Source organism: Nelusetta ayraudi, unplaced genomic scaffold, assembly GCF_046127955.1.
Source record: "Nelusetta ayraudi isolate G7.1 ecotype Tasmania unplaced genomic scaffold, CSIRO-AGI_Nayr_v1 ptg000052l, whole genome shotgun sequence".
NCBI lineage: Eukaryota > Metazoa > Chordata > Actinopteri > Tetraodontiformes > Monacanthidae > Nelusetta > Nelusetta ayraudi.
In genome coordinates this window covers 5952501-5973360 of record NW_027466102.1, presented here as the reverse complement: position 1 = coordinate 5973360, position 20860 = coordinate 5952501, and the positions used below count along the sequence as shown (strand labels likewise).

The 20860-nt window shown below is 45.6% G+C and overlaps 2 protein-coding genes and 1 non-coding gene across 26 annotated transcripts in view; 2 read left to right on the top strand and 1 right to left on the bottom strand.

Annotated features, from left to right (window-relative positions):
- Nucleotides 1-16336, top strand: part of afdna (afadin, adherens junction formation factor a) — an 87551-nt gene extending 71215 nt beyond the window's left edge. For 9 of the 24 annotated variants that reach the window (XM_076037800.1, XM_076037799.1, XM_076037798.1 and 6 more), the window contains 8 exons: nucleotides 477-736; nucleotides 823-1037; nucleotides 1857-2036; nucleotides 3284-3322; nucleotides 5232-5369; nucleotides 7914-8451; nucleotides 12755-12839; nucleotides 14314-16336. In XM_076037800.1, coding sequence (XP_075893915.1) covers nucleotides 477-736; nucleotides 823-1037; nucleotides 1857-2036; nucleotides 3284-3322; nucleotides 5232-5369; nucleotides 7914-8451; nucleotides 12755-12839; nucleotides 14314-14467 — 1609 coding nt within the window. In that variant the 3' untranslated portion in view covers nucleotides 14468-16336. Of the gene's footprint in view, nucleotides 1-476; nucleotides 737-822; nucleotides 1038-1856; nucleotides 2037-3283; nucleotides 3323-5231; nucleotides 5370-7913; nucleotides 8452-12754; nucleotides 12840-14313 lie in introns of those variants that run through there. The other 15 variants (XM_076037814.1, XM_076037803.1, XM_076037816.1 and 12 more) reach the window with 8 other exon arrangements.
- Nucleotides 16337-17428: 1092 nt separating this feature from the next.
- trnay-gua (transfer RNA tyrosine (anticodon GUA)) lies at nucleotides 17429-17516 on the bottom strand. Its single transcript is given in 2 exon segments — nucleotides 17429-17464; nucleotides 17480-17516. It is a non-coding gene; the product is annotated as a tRNA-Tyr (tRNA).
- A 2323-nt stretch (nucleotides 17517-19839) lies between these two features.
- Nucleotides 19840-20860, top strand: part of gpr176 (G protein-coupled receptor 176) — a 15413-nt gene continuing 14392 nt past the window's right edge. Inside the window, exon 1 of the mRNA XM_076037598.1 lies at nucleotides 19840-20435. Coding sequence (XP_075893713.1) covers nucleotides 20180-20435 — 256 coding nt within the window. The 5' untranslated portion in view covers nucleotides 19840-20179. The remainder of the gene's footprint in view (nucleotides 20436-20860) is intronic.

Here is a 20860-nt window from a genome sequence, read left to right as displayed (position 1 = left end):
ACAAAAAGAAGATGTTTGCGTTACCTTTTCCTTCCAAACAGTACAATCCAGAGCCACTTATTACATATGTATTTTGTTGAATGAAACATGAACATGACCCCTGTCATGAATCCAAAACAAAAACATATATGTCAGGAGGGTTTAAGGAGCACTTTTCTTTTTAGATATAAACACCAATGAAAACTGTCCTGAGCCGAATCAAGCGTCTCATTCGATCTGCTCCAAAAATGAAAGTGAAGGTTAAGATTTGCGCTTGCAGCAGCGTCCTGGACTGTCTGTGCATCGTTGGCAAGTCCCTGAAACGCAGCGCTACACCTTGAGGACCCGACTACGGGTGAATGGAAGGGACAAAAAGCTTGCGATTAAAAAAAAAGTTAACAAGTCATGCCTTGTCTTTAATCTCGTCGCGATGAAAGTCGTTAACGCCGCACAGTCCTCATCACAGTGCTTTCAGTAATACTTGCGTGTCCCTCCAGGGAGAGGAAGAGGCGAGAGCAGGAGAGGAAGCTGGGCCAAATCCGGGCCAATCCTGTCATGCCCGTCCAGCCCCACAACAACGGAGGCTCCATGCCTCCTCCGCCCCACCACCAGCAGCACCCCCACGCCTCGGTGGCCCCGCCCCAGCCGTACCTCCCCCCGCAGCCTCAGCCCCAGCCTCCCCCGCCCAGGCCGGAGAAACTGGCCAGCTTGCCCCGGTCAGCTGTCCCTCCGCCCGCCACTGGGCCCCACCTACCAGGTGAGGGGTGAAAACGCGGCGGCCACGAGACGATTGCCTGTGGAGTGGCTGGAAACTATAAAATGTCCCATGTTTTTTCCCGCCAGGCATGGACACCGTCATCAGGGAGCTGCTGCCGCAGCAGCAGCCGAGGACCATCGAGAGGCGAGACCTGCAGTACATCACCATCAGCAAGGAGGAGCTGACGTCCAGCGACAGTCTGTCCCCTGACCCCTGGAAGCGAGACGCCCGAGAAAAGGCGGAGAAACAGCAGCAGCTCCACATCGTCGACCTGCTGGACAAAGAGATCCAGGACCTCCAGGTACGACCGGCTGAAGCTGTCTGAGCCCGAATTTTTTATTTTTTTTTTATTTTATTTTTTTTGTCTGAGACATATTTTTGAAAAATCTCTAGAGCCCTTCTTTAGGGGTTCATTCTTAGTATTAGCCAATGGCGAATGCCTGACGCAGCTTGTCAAGAGCGCTAGCCGGCGGTTAACTGAAAGATACCTACCCACGTCCATCACAAACCTTTAGTCAGCATAGGTTTCATTTGTATCCCAGGCTTTTCGGCGTAATCTAATAGATAAGGCTGATAAATGAAGTGAGCTCTACAAACACCAGCCCCTTTGACTGCAGTAGCATCACTCCACTCTCCTCATTTTAGTGCTCGGAGCCACAGACAACGTCTATTTTGTTGGAACTGATGAGGTGTTCTGAAGAACTCGACAGCACTGCTGGTTCTGTTACCACAGTCAATAGCACTGCAAGTGGGCATCTTAGCCAAGTGTTGAACGTGTGCCGCCAATACAACTGCACATCAACGCTCTGATTGTATGGAATACTGATTGGCAATGGCTTTGCCCAGTCAGAATCCAGGAAAGTCATAACTTTGGTTGTTTTTTTTAAAGAGAAACTTAGCTTTCAATTTGTTGTGTATTTAGTTAAATTAGACTAAAGGAACGGTCCCGAGGCATTTGGCTGTCTGTTCAGCGCATACGCAAAGTTGGCGTTCCCCCCTAGACTTCGTCAGAGTTCAGTGGTTTCGCGTTTCGTTTTCCTTGACGCTGCTCTGGAAGGGATCTATTGTGCCGAGAGTCGGAGCGACCGCAGTCAAATCCCGGGCGCCTCTTCTTTTCCAGGCGAAGCCCGAGCGAACGGCGGAGGAGAGCGACCGCCTCAGGAAGCTGATGCTGGAGTGGCAGTTCCAGAAGCGGCTGCAGGAGTCCAAGCAGAGCGACGAGGACGAGGAGGAGGAGGACGACGAGGACGTGGACACCATGATGATCATGCAGAGGCTGGAGGCCGAGAAAAGGGCCCGGGTGAGTTGACGGGCGCGGCGGTACAAACGGAGGGCGGAGGACAGCGGCTACCGAGCGACGTCGTCGATGACGACTGTTCGACGTAAAAAGTTTTGCGAAGGTTTCGGCTCAACGCAAAGAGAAAAACTGAAGCCAATCCGGTGCTCCCACTCTGAATGTCCTGCAATGTGCATCTGCAACATGCTTCTGTCATCGCTTTGCCATGCTGAGCTGCTTAAAGCTGATTGGCCGGGACGGGATGGATGGATGGGTGGGGTTCGGGTTAGCCAGGCAGGAAGTTTGTCCGAAACCCAAAGTGTGTCTCTCTTAACCTGACAGGCAATGAAAATGTGGTTTTAATAGTTTTATCATTTAGATTTCTGCTTTCTGCGTATTCAGTTTAGTGATGCAGCCGAATGCAGTTTGCAGTTGACCGAAAGTCGCTCCTCTCTTCTTCACAAGTGTTGGTGCATCAACCCTACAAACTATGTCATGGATTTTATGTCCTCCTGATTCTTTTTCTTTTTTTTAAAAAAAAAGTTATTTTTATTTTTTTAAGGAGCGAGAATAAAACTCTCGATAGCTGCAATCATGTCAACAGCAGATCAGGAAATTATTAATCATTACTAATGACAATCCGACCCAAAAGGCGGCTTTGTATCAGAGATCCTCACGATCCGCAGGGTACTTTTCTCCGTTCAGCCTTATTTTTGGTAACCTCATCCAACTAAATTTGAACAGAAATGTGTGTTTGCAGCAAAAAAATAACATGGGATTTTATTAACTATTCAATATATGGCGAGCAACGCTGAATTAAATAACTCACAGAATGACTCCTTTCCTAATTTTGGCTCTGTGACAAATGATGATATTATTATTTTTTTTTTTTTCATCAATATTCTCTCTCTCTCATAACTAAATTGTAGTTTAGTAGTAAAAAAAAATAGGTGATCAAGTGCTGCATTGGCTGCAGCGAATGGGGGGTTAAAAAAAAAAGAACTGGGCGATGTTTTCACTTTTTTATATGTCCCCCCCCCACTTGTTTTATTTCTGCCCCCCTTTTACTCCCAGCCGCCCTCCCCCCCGCCTCTCCTTCCTCATTTTGCTAACTTAGCTTATTGATACTTCCTCCGCACCTTTCTTTTCAATATTTGGGTGTTTTCCCTGTTGCTTCCTCTCCCTCTATCTCTCTCTCTCTTTCCCCCTGCTATCCACCCCCCCCCCCCTTTCTTACTCTCTATTCTGTTCTCCTCCTTCTTCTTCTTCAGCAGCAGAATGCTGTCCCAGCTATCTCTGTTCTAGACTTGGTATGTTCTTCCTGTTAATGACAAAGTTTCCTCTCCTTGCCCCTGACATCACCTCCTGTTTTCTGTCCGGGCTGCCCGCTCGCCCGTGTTTTTCCTATCTGTCTCGCCACCACCCCCACTCCCCCTCTTCCTCACGCCCATCTGGCCTACTATTGTTGTCTTTGGGTGGGTGGAGGGGGGTAGGTGGGTGGGCGGGCTTGGGGTTTGGAGGCAGGTCTGCACCACGCTAAACTGCAGAGCAGCTGGTCGTGGAGGGGTTTTTGTTTGGTTTTGGTTTTGACCGTGGGTTGCTCGATGTTGTTTGGTTGGTTGGGAGGGAGAGCTGTCCAGCTCCTTGTCCACTCAAAACAAGTGCTCGTGGGGAAGGCGAGTCCACGCTGCTGCCAAAATGCTGCTAAACACCATCCTGATAAAAGCGACGGGCCTGAGGTCGGCGTTAATCTCGTCAGCAGCAGCAGCAGCAGTGACGTGTTTTGAGTGCACACGGAGTTGGCGCCTGCATGGCTGAATGCATCACAGAGGGGCGTCCAGGTTTGAGACCCTTGCATGATTATCCTCTCGGGGCCCCCCCACCCGCCCGGAGGTCTGCTTGCTCAAGGACCACATTGTGACCTGACGATGTGCTCCGTCCATTCCTTCATCCGTCTCTGTCTATTTGTCCGTCACCCATACGTGTGACCAGCGGCGCTTCTGCGTGTTTGTGATCAGGTTCATGGCAACCAAAATAGTCTGTTTGCTCAGCAGCTCTTTCTCTTCCTTTTTTTTTTCTTCTTTTTTTCGATTATTTAAAGTTTTAAGTGACCCATCTCTGACCAACACGTGGAATTAGTGTTGTATCCAGACTGTTAAAGCCTTGCCCAAATGTATTAATTCTCTCTCATATTAGAGATAATGCATTTTATGTACTTACTGTACGTAAGCTTTTGTGCCTTTTTCTTTTTTGCATATCTGTAAATAGAAATTTAACGTTTTTTTTAAACATTAAATGGCAATGCTATAATTAGAAATTATTTTAGGGGAAACATTATTCTTAAAATCTTGTTATCTATCTAAAAGTTTGAATATAAAATCTGAAATCTTGGATTTTAGAATTTATGTACAATACAAGCCATCAAATATTAAAACACGTTCATGTATGAAAACTATCCCGGGATGTGTTGTCACTTGGGCAATGACATTAAAACCATTGGCAATATTTTAAAAGAAGTTAAATAAACTAAAATGAGCAACAACACAAGCAAGTTAAGACACCGAAGGCAGAACAATCTGAGACCTCCTACTGATGACATCTCAAAGAATTGAGTTGAATTTAGCCTTGAACAAACATGCAGCCCGGAGAGGAGGTGTGTTAGTTTTGTGCATCTACGTGATTCTTTGGTTGGCGTTGGGACGGCGCCCTGTTAAACACTGGTCGTTAATCTTGATTTAGAGCTACGTTCCAACTGATCTGTCCAAAAACCAATATGAATTTACCTTTAGTAAAAAGAAGGAATGCGTTTTTGTTTTTTTTGTTTTTTTATTTCGCTTGCTTGTTTGTTTTCTTTTCCCCTTCAGCTCCGGTTGCCCTGTTCTGGTTGCGGCCGTTGCTCTCTGCATGCTGGACAGTTTGTGCCGTGCGTGTGCGTGTGCGTGCGCGTAACTGCCTATGCTGTGTGTTTTGCAGTGCACGCTGCTCCTACCGCTCGGGGCAGTCATGTTACTACACAAATTCAAACTTCGGTTACGACACGTCGGTTCCTCCTGCTGTCGCGGCAGCCAAACACAAGTGCTCAACGTCAACGTGTTGTCAAAGAGATTTCTCGCAAAATGACGCGTGGTTCATTTTGTTTTTCCTTGTTTGCGTGTGCGCCTCTGGCATGTCCTGTGTGTGTGTGCGTGTGTGTGCGTGTGTGCGCGTACGTGTGATCAGTTGCAGGACGAGGAGCGGCGGCGCAAGCAACAGCTGGAGGAGATCCGCAAGCGAGAGGCGGAGGAGCGAGCGAAGCAGGATGAGGAGAGGAGGCGGCGGGGGGAGGAGGAGAGAGCCCGGTGGGAGGCGGAGGAGAAGGTCAGTCTGTCGTGAAAGCAGAGCAGGCTTAGAATACGCTGTATGAACGCATACAATGTTTACATTTTTTTTTTTTTCCAAATCTGTACCAGTCTGATAATATCCTTGTCGCATTACATATACAGTAGATCACATATGAAAACTCAACTGAATAGGCCCAACTTAGGGGAGTACAGCAGCTTTGGAAGTTCTGTGGATCCTTCAGCAGCCGATAATGCCCGCTATTTTGTGCGTCATATTATAATGGACATTTGTTAAATACCTGCCTTGGTATTTGCCCACAAACGAATCACGCCACAAGTGTTTGTCGAAGGTTTGTCGTGTCTTTGTCACGCCGTTGCTGTGGTTTTCACAGTCACTCAATAGCCGATGGAGCCTTCATTACTTTCCAAAGCCTCTGTACCCTCTGAATTCTGTGACGACAGGTTCAGCTAATTTCAGCACGCGCTGTCCAATGGAGACACTACTGACTTTTTGTGTTTCGATGATGTGTATTTCTGAGTCTTTTTTTAAACGACTTGTTGTGTGATCGTCTGTCAGTCACACACATCTAACGCTGTGATGCTACTTCACTCGGGCTGGGTACCGAACTTTGAGACATTCGTTGTGCCGACTGAAGTGAAATTCCGATATCCATATATATATATATATATATATATATATATATATATATATGGCTTCTGCGAGCCAATAGTCATCCAATCAGTCAATGGCAATGCATAACAGTCATCGAAACCAAGGAATCGGAATTGACCTCGTATCAACAACTTTTGAACGGTACCCACAGCCCGAGACTTCAACTTTCACAGCTGATCACACAGCTAGTTGTTTAACACTCTGTAATGTTATTTGTTAAGACACTTGTTGCTCTGTTTGATATATTTCTTGAACATTTAACATGTTTATGAAGATGTCTCATGCGGGTGGAGAGGGGGGCGGGGGGGCTGCTGTTGATGTGATGCCATTTGTCTGTGACAAATCTGTTTTGAGTGCATGTCCCCATCCCGTGTCCCCTCCCCCCCCCGTATGTGATATGCCGCCGTGTATTTTGTGCTCTCACCTACCTCAAGCATGGGACCCCCCCATTGTGTTGTCGTTGTCGGTGTTTTTGTCGGGAAGCGTTTCTCAGTTTTGTGTAATTTTGGTGGAAGGAGATATGATTTTGTGAGGTTTTCCCTTTTGTTGTTGTTGTTGTTGACTTTTAATTTATTTTCTTGTTGTTGCCATTTTCCACCTCACGTTCGTCCAAGAAACCCCCGTGTTCAGGGAATGCCGCCCACCCTTCCACTACCCCCTACCATATGCTTTCTTTTATTATTATTTTCAGTTCACGCACACACACACACGCACACACACCCGCAAACGCTCTCACAAATGTACTCCCACACACCTGCCATCATTTCTACCCTCAGCCATCCATAAGTACCTGTTCAGAAACCCAGCTCCAGCTCATTCAGAACCCACACACCCTCCAATCCATCCCAGTTTCCAGCCATTAAAAAAAAAAAAAAAAAAAAAAAAAAAATTAAATAGAAATGGCAGCCTGGATACAGCCACGACATTTTAGAGTCCACCTTTTTTCAGGACACACGAGACCTCGACTGCCTTCAACACACGTAAACGGACCAAACAAAGAAATGCCAAGATTACTCAACGTCAGAAGCATGAAGATCGAACCGGTGTGAGCTGGTACAGCTGGTCCCGCTCTGTGAAAAAAAAAATCCACTGTAGACAGGGTGGGCTGCAATAATAATAATGATAAAAAAAATAAAAAAAAAACAACTGCCCACAAAGCCATAGTTTTAAACTAAAGGACACACAGTGAGCCAAAGCACATATGGACGCGTAGTTCATGCTGGCATTCATGAAAGGGAAGAGTGGAAATGGTGGTAGACGGGGTGGTCCGGGAATCAGGACCACCCCACCATTAGTGTTGTTGGCCATGTGTCGGAGAGTTCTTGAAGGTAGTGTAGAGCAGTTGGACCGGGCTCCTCTTTGCTTATTTTACTAGATGTGTTCATCTGTTGGCTGTTATTCCCCCGATGAGTTTAAATGTTAGCGGAGAAATGGCTTATTATCTTTTTTTACCAGTGTTGGACCTCCACCCGCCTGTTGCAAGTTATATAGGAGTATTGGAGTGTTAGCTGTTTTCTCTGACAGAGCAAGTGTGGTTATGAGACTTTGTTTTTTTGGTTAATTGATTAATTAAGTTAATTAACATGTTTGTACTGCATCGTGAAGATGGACGGAGAAACCGCGCTCCAGCAAACATTAGCATGAACCCTTTTTAGACTATATTGTTGACGGCACGTGTTGTTTTTGAACTTTGTTGTTAGGTACGGTGTTGTTCTTTCCTGTTAGCTAAACAAAACGAGTTGGTTTTTATGCACCGTGGCGCGTCCTTGTTGTGGAGGGGTCCCCGGCCAGAGTAGCCCGACAGCTCCCCGTTTAGCCGCGTCCGCTGCCGGTTAGCTTTGCGAGTGTCCGCTGCTGAGGTGAGAGCCAATGAGAGTGGCCCTTACTAACAGGTTGTCCCTCCCCTAGAGGAGACAGGAGGAGGAGTACTACACTCGCCTGGAGGCGGGACGGCGCCGGCAGCACGAGGAGGCGGAGAGAAAGCTGCTAACGCCCGAAGAACCGGCCGGTCTGTATCGGCCCCCGCTGCCCAGGGACTACCAACCCCCGACACCGGCCCCCCACAACCCTACTAACATGCCCCCGCCCCCCCCGCAGCGAAACACCTCCTACCTCAAAACCCAGGTCACCTCCCCCGACACGCTCTACACCGCCAAGTTCGTCTCCTACACGGGGGACGAGGACGAAGACGAGGAGGCGGAGACTGGCGGCGGCCAATCAGGTCAGGTGAAGCTGTCGGCCACCCGGAAGTCGTACGGCGACCTCCCGGCCTCGGCCGCGCCCACTCGCGCCAAGCCTCAGCCGCCGCCCACTGCGCGCAAGCCCCGCCCCGTCTCTGACGGCATCTTCCTGTCGGCCTCGTTCAAGCCGCCATTCAACAACTCCAACAGTACAGGCCCCCCCACTCCTGCCAAACCCGGCTCCACCCCCTCCGGAGGCAATAAAGGTAGACCCAGAGAGAGGAGAGGAGAGGAGAGAGAGGAGTCAGGCTCGCCACAGCGCCCCCTGCAGCTCCCACACCTCCCTCTCATCCGCTCATCTTCTTCATTTTACTTGCCTTTCGTAGACTAGTTGTGATTTTTTTTTTTTTTTTTTCAGTAGCGCAGACGTGTTTCGCCTCTTTCGTTTCCGCCGTCTTACTTTCCTCCCTATTTGTACGTGTTTGTCCCATTTTTTTGTCGTCAGTCAGTTCCCTCCCTTTCGTCTTTTTTGGGGTTTTTTTGTATGTTGAAATTTTCCTCCCTCTCCTCCAGCCAATCGGACCGAATTTGAATTTGTTTTTGTAATTGTTGTAATTCTATTTTTAATTGTTGGTTTGTTTCAAGCGCCTCACCCGTGTTGGAAATCAATTCTCCCACATCCCCCCTCCAATCAGCACCCACAAACCCAACCAGCCGACCACTCACCCTGGCCCCCCCGCCCCTTTGATCCGCACTAGCGAACTGGAAGAAAAAAAACAACAAAGCAATCGATAATCATCGCCCCTCTCGCTGCAGACCGAGACCCGTCAGAGCCAATCATAGTACTGTTGGTGTTGTCGCTCGCCGCTGCCTCCCTTGTGTTTGGTGCGACGCTGCTTGGGGCGGAGGGGGCGGGGCCTCCAGCCGTCCGTCCGCCCGCCCGCCCGCCTGCCCTCCCGCCCCCTTTCTACCCTCTGCTTTGCGGTGTTGGCTTTACAGAGAAGAGTACACATCAATCACTCCAGTCCCCTCTCACTTCATGCGCCCTCACAGATTCACACAGAGGAAATTTAAAAGCCAGAGATTTGTCTGTGGGTGTTTGGGTGGAAAGAAAAACAAAAAAAAAAAAAAACAATACCTGCTGGACCTGTCTGCCTGAACCACAGCACCTCCTAGTGGAAGCCGTCCGCTACTGCAGGCGTTAAAAAAAAAAAAAAGTTATACTCGGGTCATAGCCCCCAACTGTAAAAGAAACTTATTATGACAAGGTTAAAAGTAGAATTCTTGACACCAGTCAGATATCAGGCAGCTGTATTTGTTGATGGACTATCTCAAAAGGTTTAAAATGCATACTTCTGCTTTTCTTCAAAAGTAGTGATTGTTGGAAAGAGCAAACAGCTGGCAGCCAGCCCTGTTTTCTCCTCAAATATTTTTTCATATTTTTTTAACCTTGGACTTTTTACAACCCTTATCTTTCTTAACAGTCATAGTTGGATGGTTTCGGTTTATATTATTGTGGTCTTTTTTTCTTTCTTTTTTTTTCATAGGCCAAGAAATGTTTTCGCAATATTTAGGACTGGCTTTACTCACTTGATCTGAGCGGTGATAGATACAGGGGGCAAAGTTAAAGGGGAGGTTCAGCATTTCGGACATAGAACCGATTTTCCAAGTTAGCCCGTGTGGCAGTTTTACTTTCTCTCAACACAGACATTTATGTCGATAGCCTGGCGTGTACTGTGGAGTGGGCAAGATTGTTTGTATTGGCAGGCTAGCAGAAACCGTTGACTTGTGCCAGCCGAGCACCAGCGAACCCTGCTAAACTGGAGGACCGAATGAAACCTGTTGAAATGGTCTTCCTTAATAAACAGCAGACTGGCTAACTTGGAAATTAGGTATATATGAGGTATTCAAGACATTCCACTGTTTTGTTGTGTTTTGCAAAAACCTGCCCTTTAAATCAACTGGAAACAAACCTTAAGGCCTCCTAAACGACCTGGAAACCAGCGTATAACAAAGTCAGATTAACAAAACAGCTCGTCAGGAATGGCCGTACATTATTCAAAAGTCACCTTTCCAGAAAAAAAAGGGAAACAAAAACATATTTAGCTTTTTCTGTCAGTGTCTGTGTTCCCTGCAGACTTCTCAGTGTGAGCTGGAACTTGGGAGGCTCTGCGTTTCAGCCGTTTCCAACATCCACAGACAAACAAAATCAAAGCTAGAAAGCCCGGCGGTCGTCCGGGAAACGCACTGCCCCCCCCCACCACACCCCATCACATCACCCCCTCTCCACCCTATTAACCCTACCCCCAGCCAACCGCCCCCACCCAATTTAACTCCTACCCCCAGCCCTGCATTGCACTAAAGTGCACATCAGACAGGAAGTCACACTAATGTCCCTCCCCGCCAACCCATCAACCCACCCATCTCCCGCCACACTTCAATCTGCATGTTTCACACACACACACACACACACACACACACACACAAGCATCACACACAGACACACTCACACTCGACACTGCACTGTGGCTGCTGCGGCTCACCTCAATAACTGGCTTGATGTCTATTGCTTTTTTTTATATATATATATATATTTATATATATTACATATACTGCCTGTGCTGTAGCTGCACCCCCAAGCTGCTGTTTCTGCTCATTGTGCTTTGTGCCTTTGTCTCCAACTTTACCTTCACCTGTTTGTTGGTTTTTCCTCCCTTTGCTGACGGCTGACCTGACCGTCCCCGTCAGTCTTGCGTGTCTGCTTCGCTGTCGCTGTAACATGGCTACTGCTGTTGCTGCTGCTGCTCCACTGCAACGAGGCATCGGAGCAGGTTCAGGTGACCGAGTGGCACCTGAGTCCTCCGGCCTCGCTGACAATACGGATCATCTGATTGTACTTAATCGATTGGGATCGATCAGCTGGCACCTCCGAAAGCTCGGTCTGTCTTAAAACACGTGCAATGCCTTGAATATTGGACATATTTAGTGACCAAACAAAAACCGAACTGATTCCTAAGCAGAGAGCTACAGAAGGAACGCATCTTCAGTTCTCTCCAAAGGGAGAACAGACCTAACAAGCAAAGTGTTTGAAGATTTTCTGTCTGCTACTGGCTTCCAAGATAAGTCTACCCAAGTCCAAGAAAACAACAGACTCCGTTGAGTAGCCGATGGATTGATTACATTGTGCGAATCCGGAGAATTTTCGGTCCTATTTTCCAAAAGCATAATTTCCCATCTGTTTCGGCTCCTTGGAGGAATGCGACCGGCCTCCAATTGGGCCCCGTCGTGCCTCCTCGCCGACTTTGCTCTCCGCCAGTTTGCGTTGATGTGGTCTGAGGCACGCAGCGGGACGTTTGGCTTGATCTCGTCCCAGGCAGCGCTTTAGATCTCTCTCTCCGCTCCAGTGCCGTAAACCCCAGAGACTAGAGAGCCTCGGAGCTGCCAGCCGGACGAGTCGACTGTTCACACGCTGTCACTGTGTCTGCATCCGACCCAATGCCAGCCAACCAACCAACCAACCCATCAACCGCTCCGACGTCACTGGTCTGAGACGCCAGACCAAAGGGTCTTTGTCTCCCAAGCGGAGGCTGGATGCTTGATGTCTGATTCCCAGGGTCTCCTGTGGGTGGCATCCTACCTTCCCATACAAGGACTCAACCTCTTTCACTGTTAAGAAGGGATTACATTTTTCAAATCCTGCCTGTTTGGCTCACAAAATGTGCCATAAAGAAAGTCTGCAGCGTTTTAACGTCACTTCACACTGAACTCCTTTAAACAATAATAGTCATAGCTTATATCGTTAAGGATGTAGTTTCTAGAGTAGACCAGTCACTTCTCTTCTCAATTCTCAATTGACAATAATATTTTTAGGGATAAAACCTGCAGACAGCCACAGATTTGGCTTTAATAACTGCTTGGGTTTGGAAAGACACAAAGACAACGATTTCCTTTTAAGGTCGAAGGTCGAGATCACCTGATCTCATGTCTGCTCTAAAGGCTCTGGCTCTCCTATTTTTTAGCTTTAGTTTATTTAAGTGATACTCCATCCACAGCCCAGATGAAAGTGGATCATTTTAAATACACTCAGACACGTCCGTCGGTGACCTCGACCTCGGCCAGCCAGAACTTCCACAGACCGTTGTCGCAGCTTTGTTTTTCTCGACGCTTTCTATTCTTTTCTTTTCTCGACTGGCTGTCCCTGGGATTAAAGAGACATGGTTTCTTCTGCCTAATGCTTCTCCACAACTCATTTCCTCTCTTCCTTCCTCCTGCTCAGGCCGGTCTGTGGGAAATCCAGATGTGATGTCCACTGGTGAAGCTGCGGGGTCACTGGCCACCCGGATCTCTGGTTGGGGAAAAACATACGTAGCTCTTCATTTAAAAGAAAAATATAACGAGCTGATTAAGACCTCCTGAATTGTGAGGGTAATTGCAGAAGCACCAGAGATCTCGACCGCCACACCCAGCAGCCTCGTCGTCAGAATAATCAATCGGTTTTGTTCTTGAATTATGCTGACTGATGTGTCGCTGCTCTGTCTGTCTGCCCCATGACTCCTAAACGTGCAACAGGATTTAACTCGTACACTGGAAACTCAGCAGGAGTTGTAGGAACAGGAGAAGTCTACAACGACCCGCGAGACAAATGGACGAAGAGGTGAGACTGCTCATTTGACTGGTTTAAAGGTCCTGTGTGTAAAATTAGGCCAGATTTATGATTCTCATATTGGTGAAAGGTTAGTATACTGCCCGTAAATACGATAATACAAGTGGATACCCACAGTACAATAAAAGTGATTTGGTTTTCCTACCCATTAAATCGTGCTTATTTATCTATAAGAATATGCATAGAGCAAGTGTCTTGCTGTCAGTTACCTGCCATCTTGCACCGCTATATTTTAAGACTGCAATCTAAAATCGGGCCACCAGATGGCAGAAATTTACACAATGTACCTTTAATGATTTGTCATCCGAAATAAGTTGCAAGTGAAGCAGTCAATAAGAATATAGATGTAAACGTCATCAGAAACATCAATTTGTTTAGTAAACTGTTGCCATGTTCACACTTTTGTTGCCATTTTTACCCAAAATTAGACCAAAATCGGAAAAATAGACATAAGGGAACATTGAATCAACATTTAATCAGCATTTTAGACCATCAAAAACAATTAAACCAGTTTGTAAAGTTACAAACTTGGGGCTCCTTTCCCTTTCCTTTTCCTTTTCTATTGGTCTATTAGCTGTTGCCAGTTCTTAAAAGCCCCAAGAAGAAGATGGCAAATCAACAGGAAGCAACTGCCATCCAAAAAGATAACTTATGCTACGTATGTGGTTGTCGAAGGAGTTTCTCATTGGAAAAGTTGTTTTCCCCCCGTTCTTCCCGTTAGCCATAGTCAGAGCAGCATTAAGCAATGTGGCAGTATTGGCACGAAAAGATCCAGACTTTAAACCATTAAGGGTCACCTTTTTACAAACCCTTTCTGCGGTCTATTATAGAGCTGGGAGTCCTTAAACATTTTTTTTTATATGATGCCAATTTCGATACCTTGTTTTTGGTACTGGTTCCAGAATTATTTTTATTTTTATTTTTTTTCTCATACCAGCATTTGATAATTCTGGTGATTCAAATCAGGATTTCCTTTAAATTAAGTTTGTTGGATTTCCTTTCTTTTCCGTACCATCCTTGGCGCCTTCCACCTTATTTGAATTGGAGTCACATTTCAGACTTCTTTGGCACGTCGCTAACTTTCTATCTAACATCGTATGTGAGTGTCTTTAGTTCAGGCCTCTAGAATGTGAAAGCCAATCGCCAGCGACTTTAGATCTTGACACAATTGAGAAAAAAATAATTATTTGGCTCGCACGTGCCAAGTTTTACTTTCTTGGATATCAGAATTTGGCTCTGGAAGATGATTTATTTTTCAATACTCGATTGAATTGGTGCTACAAATGTAATTGTGAGTCCTATCTCAGCACCAGATGGATACATGAGATGAATGCAAAGGATTTAGAAAACATGCCAGGTTCTTTGTAACTGTGGCTCTTTGAACCGTTCCAGTGCATGTTTGATTTGCATGGATTGGATTGAATCCATTAATTGTCCTCGCTGTCATCCCTCCCGTGCTTTGCAGTCAAGAGCAAGAGAACTCGATCCCCAGCGGCAACCCGGAGAGTCTGACCTTCAAGGAGCGCCAGCGTCTCTTCTCTCAGGGGAAGGAGGTTTCCAACAAGGTCAAAGCGTCGCGCAAACTCATGGAGCTGGAGAACGAGCTCAACACCAAGTAGTCGTAGGCCCGAGCCTTTCACCTCCCCGGCGCCACCTCGATGACAACGTTGCCGCTGCCTGGGTTGGGGCATGGGGTGGGTGGAAGAAAAAAGAAAAGAAAACGGGTCACGCGTGCCGGTGCTCGCTACCCTAACACTGACCGTCTCCTCCAGCTCGTGTTGTTTTGGGTTTTTTTCCCTTGTTTTTTTTAAATTTTATTTTAATCATTTAATAACTGGACCATTTTTTTTTTGTTTTTGACGTAGCTCTATTGTTGCAATAGGAGAGACATTTATGGCTTAATACTTTCTCGTCCTTGTTAAGGTCTGTCAAAGATATATAATGATAAAGCACTGTAAAAAACGTTTTAATTGTATCTAGTTAGAAATTGAGAATCACACAACAAAGGGGGATATATTTTTGTTTATAAAATGGTTCTTGGGGCGAGTGATGGACTTAAGTCATTTTAATTTTTTTTTTTTTTTTAAGCTCACTGACAAGATAAGAACAATTTTACTGTTATTTTATGCCATTTTTCTGCATCACCTTGTTTTCGCTCTTTTAATTCCTTCTCGACTGCAGAAATGGCCGTGGTTGAGCTCCAGACCAATCTGATTTTTTAATTTTATTTCTCACGTTAAAAAAAAAAAAAAAAAATCATTTCTCAGCGAGTGGAAACACTGTTATTTCATTCCGTAGCAAGAAAGCTTGGGATTTCCTTTGTGTGCGTGTGTGTGTGTGTGTGCGCGTGTGTGTGTGTGTGTGCCGAGTGTGTGTGTGTGTGTGACGTTTTTAGGTAAACTGAAAGATTCTCCAGGGGAGGATGGAACTGGAGAAGGGTCTTCAAGTGCACAACATTACTGTAAATATTCGGGGGGGGCCACAACTGTCTCACTATTTTACTACTGTAGAAATCTTCCAGGCTACTAATAACTACCTAGCTGGTGTGATTGAGTAGTTTTCTGGTCACCGATAATCCAACACGAGTCGAAACCGGATAGTCGTTTGAAATGTTTTGCCCAGACCTGTAGTAACTTTAATTTTGCTTTCTTTTGTTTTTACAGATGTTTGTATGGTTAAGTTGTTTGATTGTATTCTGGATTCCACAAAGTAATACTCTTTTTGGGGGGTTGTTCACAATGTCGTTATTGTTGTTTTTGTCCCACCAAAATAAGAATTAAAACTGATCTTAAAGGTTTTTCTTTTTCTTCTTTGCAGATATTTATTTCAAAGCTTGTTGGGAGGGGGGGAACACATACTTGCACAAATTCCTGTTTTTATTACTGAATATGAGTCTGCAAAGGGTTCTAACAAGTAACTTGCATTTTGGACCTCGTACTGTGGTTGTAGTTCAGCTGTTTCTTCACTATTTTTTTTACACCAGCTGTTGTTCGGGAAGATCCAGATGTTTCCTCTTGAGGACTTTAGTCAAGGTGACTGATTGTACAAATTAAAGTATATACACAAACGATTTCCATAAACACATTCAACACAACTGCTGCTGTGGTGTTGTAGAAAAGAAACGCACTGCAAAATCTGTGCGTTGCCCCAGCTCCTCAAGTTTCAAAATAACAAAATAAATAAAAGTGGTGTTTAAGACGTGTCCATGTTCTGCAGTTTGAGTGACCATGTTCTGCAGTTATGAGTGACTCCATCCTGTGTGTGGGTTTATTTAAAATGGTTTTTTTTCCCCTCCGGGAGCTCCCCACTAAAGCTGTGGCTACATAACGAGTTAAGATGCCGTTCTAATATTTGGCCGACAGAAGCGTGTGTCCTCTGCCCCCCGCAACCAGTTCTTCTTTCAAGGTTTCAATGCAAACTGAATCATTTAAATGGTTTCATGTTTAGCCTTTTGTAAATCATTAATAAATACAGATTTTTCAACAGTGCCAGCTTGAAGCGTTCTTTGTCATTCAATAAAATCAAAAGAAAGGAAACTGCACTCTAGCTATCCACAAAGTTTGTTTTATTAGTCTACTGAAGACTCAACTAGGAACAATTGAAAGCACCTGGCAAAGACAATCAATTGCAAATGCTACCATATAGTATGTGTGCTTTTTTTTTTTTGTTTTTTTTATCAGCATCAGTCTCTGTTGCGACTAAGCCGATTCATTTTTTTGTATAATTACAAAAAAAAAATGATGCATTATCCATTTAATGAAGATTCAAACATAAGCTTGTAAAGAGAGGTGCGGCCCTTTTTGTGACAAAACAGAACCGAGACCCGACAGCATCGAAGTTCCAATAATATTTAATTAACAACGTGTTACTGGAGGAATGACTATTTTTACACAAACTGTCCTTCAGGTTGAACATCTGCGGCAGCAGATTAAACTATCAATAATGAAATTAATACATGACTAAATAAGGGTATCATTTATCCAATAAATAAATATTTAAGCATGTAATTGTAACTAATTAAGTAAGTATTGTTGGATTCATTTAAAAGCCCATTACTTCAACCTACAACATATTTAATTCTGCAGTGGGTCTCTCTGTTGACACAACCGCTTAAATGACTAATGATGCCTGCAGGGAAAACACTACAATTTGAACCTGCCAAAAATAACCATGATGATAACAATGTATAATCACAGCAATAAAGGTAGTGACTTTCAAAGGGGACGATGGCGAAAACTTCGGGAAAACGCCCATTTCAACGGTGACGTCACTGAAGGAAATGAAAGGTTTAAAAGTCATTTTTAAAAAATGTTCCTCATTAAGCGGTTGAGTAGTTGCATCCGGTAATTAAATTGGAAAGTTAGAAAAAAATAATAATAATAAAAATCCAACAAGACAGCGCAAAAAGGCACTTAGCAGCGACTGATTGGGATTCAGACGTAATTATCTTCTCTATTGTTTCCGCCACTTCATGACGTAATGCTGCCGCCGAAAAATAGTAGCGCTTTTCTTTTACTGAAATGTTTGCCACAAAGTGCTCCTCGACAGACAACAAGAAGAAGAAGGAAAAAAAAAAGTTTTCCTTCGAGCCGGATTTGAACCAGCGACCTAAGGATGTCAGTGGATTGCCTCTACAGTCCTCCGCTCTACCAACTGAGCTATCGAAGGCGATGCAAACCACCGTGTTTTTACGACACATATACAAACCTGCGACACACGCGGCGTCTTTCGGTGTGGGAGATGTGTGAATATCACTTTTCCTTTACTTCCCAGAACGTGTATATTTGAGCTATTTTAGGCTGCTTTCGTAGAAATAGTGGCGGGGCTGTATAAAGAGGTAGGCCGATACAATGAGGACATTGTATGGAATAGGAGTTTCGGGCATCGAGCCCCCGCGCTCCGTTAGTCAGCACAGTTCAAAACAGATAAAAGTAGGTTTAACACAAAACTTTTTTTTTTTTTTTTTTTTTAAAAAAGGAGAAAAAAAAGTTTACAGCATTTAGGAATCCAGAGCGGTCGCCTATCCGAGTCCTAACCGTGTTTCCAAGATCGGACGAAATCGGTCGCTCTCAGGTGGATATGGCCGTAAAACGTGAGGCACTGTTCAACATTCAGTTTTCATATGTGACCAGGAAGACTACCAGCGTAATGTTTTCATTTGTAATGGTAAACAGCAAACAGTCAATTTGGTCATTGGTTTGCTTTGACACTTTCAAGCACGTCTTTGTGGCCAGCGACAGTGCGCAGATAAGGTTCAGGACTTCCTCGTTGAACGTTGGCAAGAAACCGCTGCCGGTTGAGCTCTTCTCAATGAGAGAGAAACATCTCCCTCTGCTGGTTATAAAGGGTATAACATTGAAGTATTTATAGAAAAAATAAATAAATAAATAAATAAATAAATGAATGAATAAATAAATAAGACACCACGAAACTCACTGAATGACTGACTGATCATAGTTTGACATGTTGAGATTTTGCATTCTACCACTCCCTCTAATGTTAGACAATTGCAAAATCGATATGTATTTCTTTTTTGGGGGGGGGGGGGATCTTGGCTCAGCTGAGCCATTTGCCATGTTGTTATTTGTTCTTAAACATCAAGAACAACAGTTCTTGCACATGTTGCATTAGGAGAGAGAAAGGAAAAGAAAGGAGCAAAAAAAACAACAACAACACACTGGACAAGGTCAGAGCAAACACACTGTATGGAAATAGTGGGCTCAAAGGTCAGAGGGCACTAAATTGTCTTGTTTTGGCGAAGGACGCGTCAGTCTGAAAAAGTGGAATAACTAATAAACGTTACAATTTTAATTGAGTACTTGTGTGACCGTGTCTTAAATTGTCTTGCAGATTATGCCACAATAATTTTGTCCTCATTTATTTATTTTTTTGCAGAATATGTATCTTTATGGCTGTGTGCACAATATTTGAGTATTTTCATGCAGTTACATAATGTAGGCTCACATATTCATGCATTCCCAACATGTGTCAGAGGAGGCAAGCAATAACAGTACCTGACTAACTGCAATTAATCAAACTCAGACCCTTACACGTGCAACACTTTTTCTTTTTTCTTGGTCTAAAAATGTTCTCTTCCCTGCTGGTATGTTCGGCAAACTGAAGAGGAATTTGACGCGCATGTGAGAGAGAACAGACCTGAGACCAGCGGCAGGCTTGTTGTCAACGTGGCTGAGCTAACTTTGCAAAGCCTCACATATTCCACTTTGCCAAGCTCCCGTCGGAAGTGCCACTGAAGGCTTTTGTAATAAAAAAAAAAAGTATATACAGTATATATTTATTTTCCACTTCATCCTTGACTGGCTCTGGCAAGAGTTAATTAGGTGCATTGCCGCCAGGCAAGGATTTGTGCAGTACATCAAGTTTGGTCCCTACAAGAGGATGTTCACCAAATCACTTCCACAATCCAAGTCTTCTTCTTTCTTTTTTTTGAATGGGCCTCCCCTTTCCAAGCATTCTCAATGGGCATGTTTCCACATACACACAGTACATGTGAAATAATGGTCGCCTGTGACGCCATCCCATTGTTGCATGTTTTCAATTATGTGTTGTTTATTTATCAGGGACTGAGCCCCGGTGATGAGACTAGTTCTGGAACGGAGCACGTCCATCGCCAGGGCCAAAGACCCAATTACAATTTGAATGTTTATTCATTTCAGCAGAGATGTCCAGACTTCCTTGGCCTCCATTTATTATATTATTTGTAATTATTTTAATGGTCACTAATCTTAAGATCTTTTTTTTTTCAAAAGATCACCAACGCACCCGCCCGTTTGTCATTCACAAGATTGAGTGGAGTTCCTGGCTTCTGTCACCGGTGGAGGAGGAGGAGGAAGAAGAGAAGGAGGAGGAAGAGGAGGAGGGGCTCTCCTCTCTTCTCGCGTCGCGCGCCACTCGCTGCACAGATGAAAAGCCTCTGCGCGCGCGCGCGCACATCCATACATACATGCGCACGCACGCGCCAGCATTATCCTCCTCCTCCTCCTCCTCCTCCTCCTCCTCATCACTTCCCCCCTCCAGGATGGCGAGAGGCGACGTCTGCTCGCTTCCCGTCGCAGCTCCCGCGTCTTTGGCTCTTGCGAGACGCAGCGATTCCTGACCGCCGCATGATGCTGCCTCCCCTTCACTGAGGAACTCCTCGCCGCGTGCGTCCACTCCCAGCCACCACCCAACCAACCCCCCCGCCCCCCCCCCACCACCTGGTCTCGAGTCGTGCGCGGCGGCAGTGGTCGGGGATGACCCCACGGTGCGGGCGGCTCGCAGCATCCCGCCCGCCCTTTTGAAAAGCAGCGCGGCCGCGGCTTCGTGCGACCATGGCCGGCGGCGGCGGCGGCGGCGGCGGCGGCGGCACCACGGCTGCGGCGCTCGGGGACGCCGCGGTCAATCTGACGGTGGCCCATCTGAGGCTGGACGCGCTGAACGCGTCGAGCACGGCGACCTGGTGGGAGGGGAGCCCGGCACCTGGCGGCGCTGCCGGGCTGGCGGAGCCGCAGCGGCTCCTCCGGGAGCAAGCCTACCGGGACTTCAGCACCGCCGTCCAGGTCCTCATCCTCATAAGTTCGCTCCTCGGTAAGTGAAGAAAGCGCATAGAAGGCGCCGTGATTCTGGGAAGATCAAAGGCTGTTTTTTTTTTTTTTAACCCCCTTTTCCTGGAACATCATCAGTGTGTGTGATTGTGTGTGTGTGTGTGTGTGTGTGTGTGTGTGTGTGTGTGTGTGTGTGTGTGTGTGTGTGTGTGTGTTATTTTGCTGAAAGCAGGTCATGCCTCCTCACGGAAGCTGTTAAGTGTCATGATAACTGTGCAGTGTTTGCTCATCTGTCACCATCCCATTGTTGATTCAGCAAAGGCAAATGTAGGTCTCCAAACAGGTGGAAACTGCGAGTGTTCATCCATTCAAAAAAGAAAAGCTCATTGAAAACAGTGATCAGGTTAAAATAAACAAATAAATAAATAAATTATATATATATATATACATAAAAAACAATAACGTCCT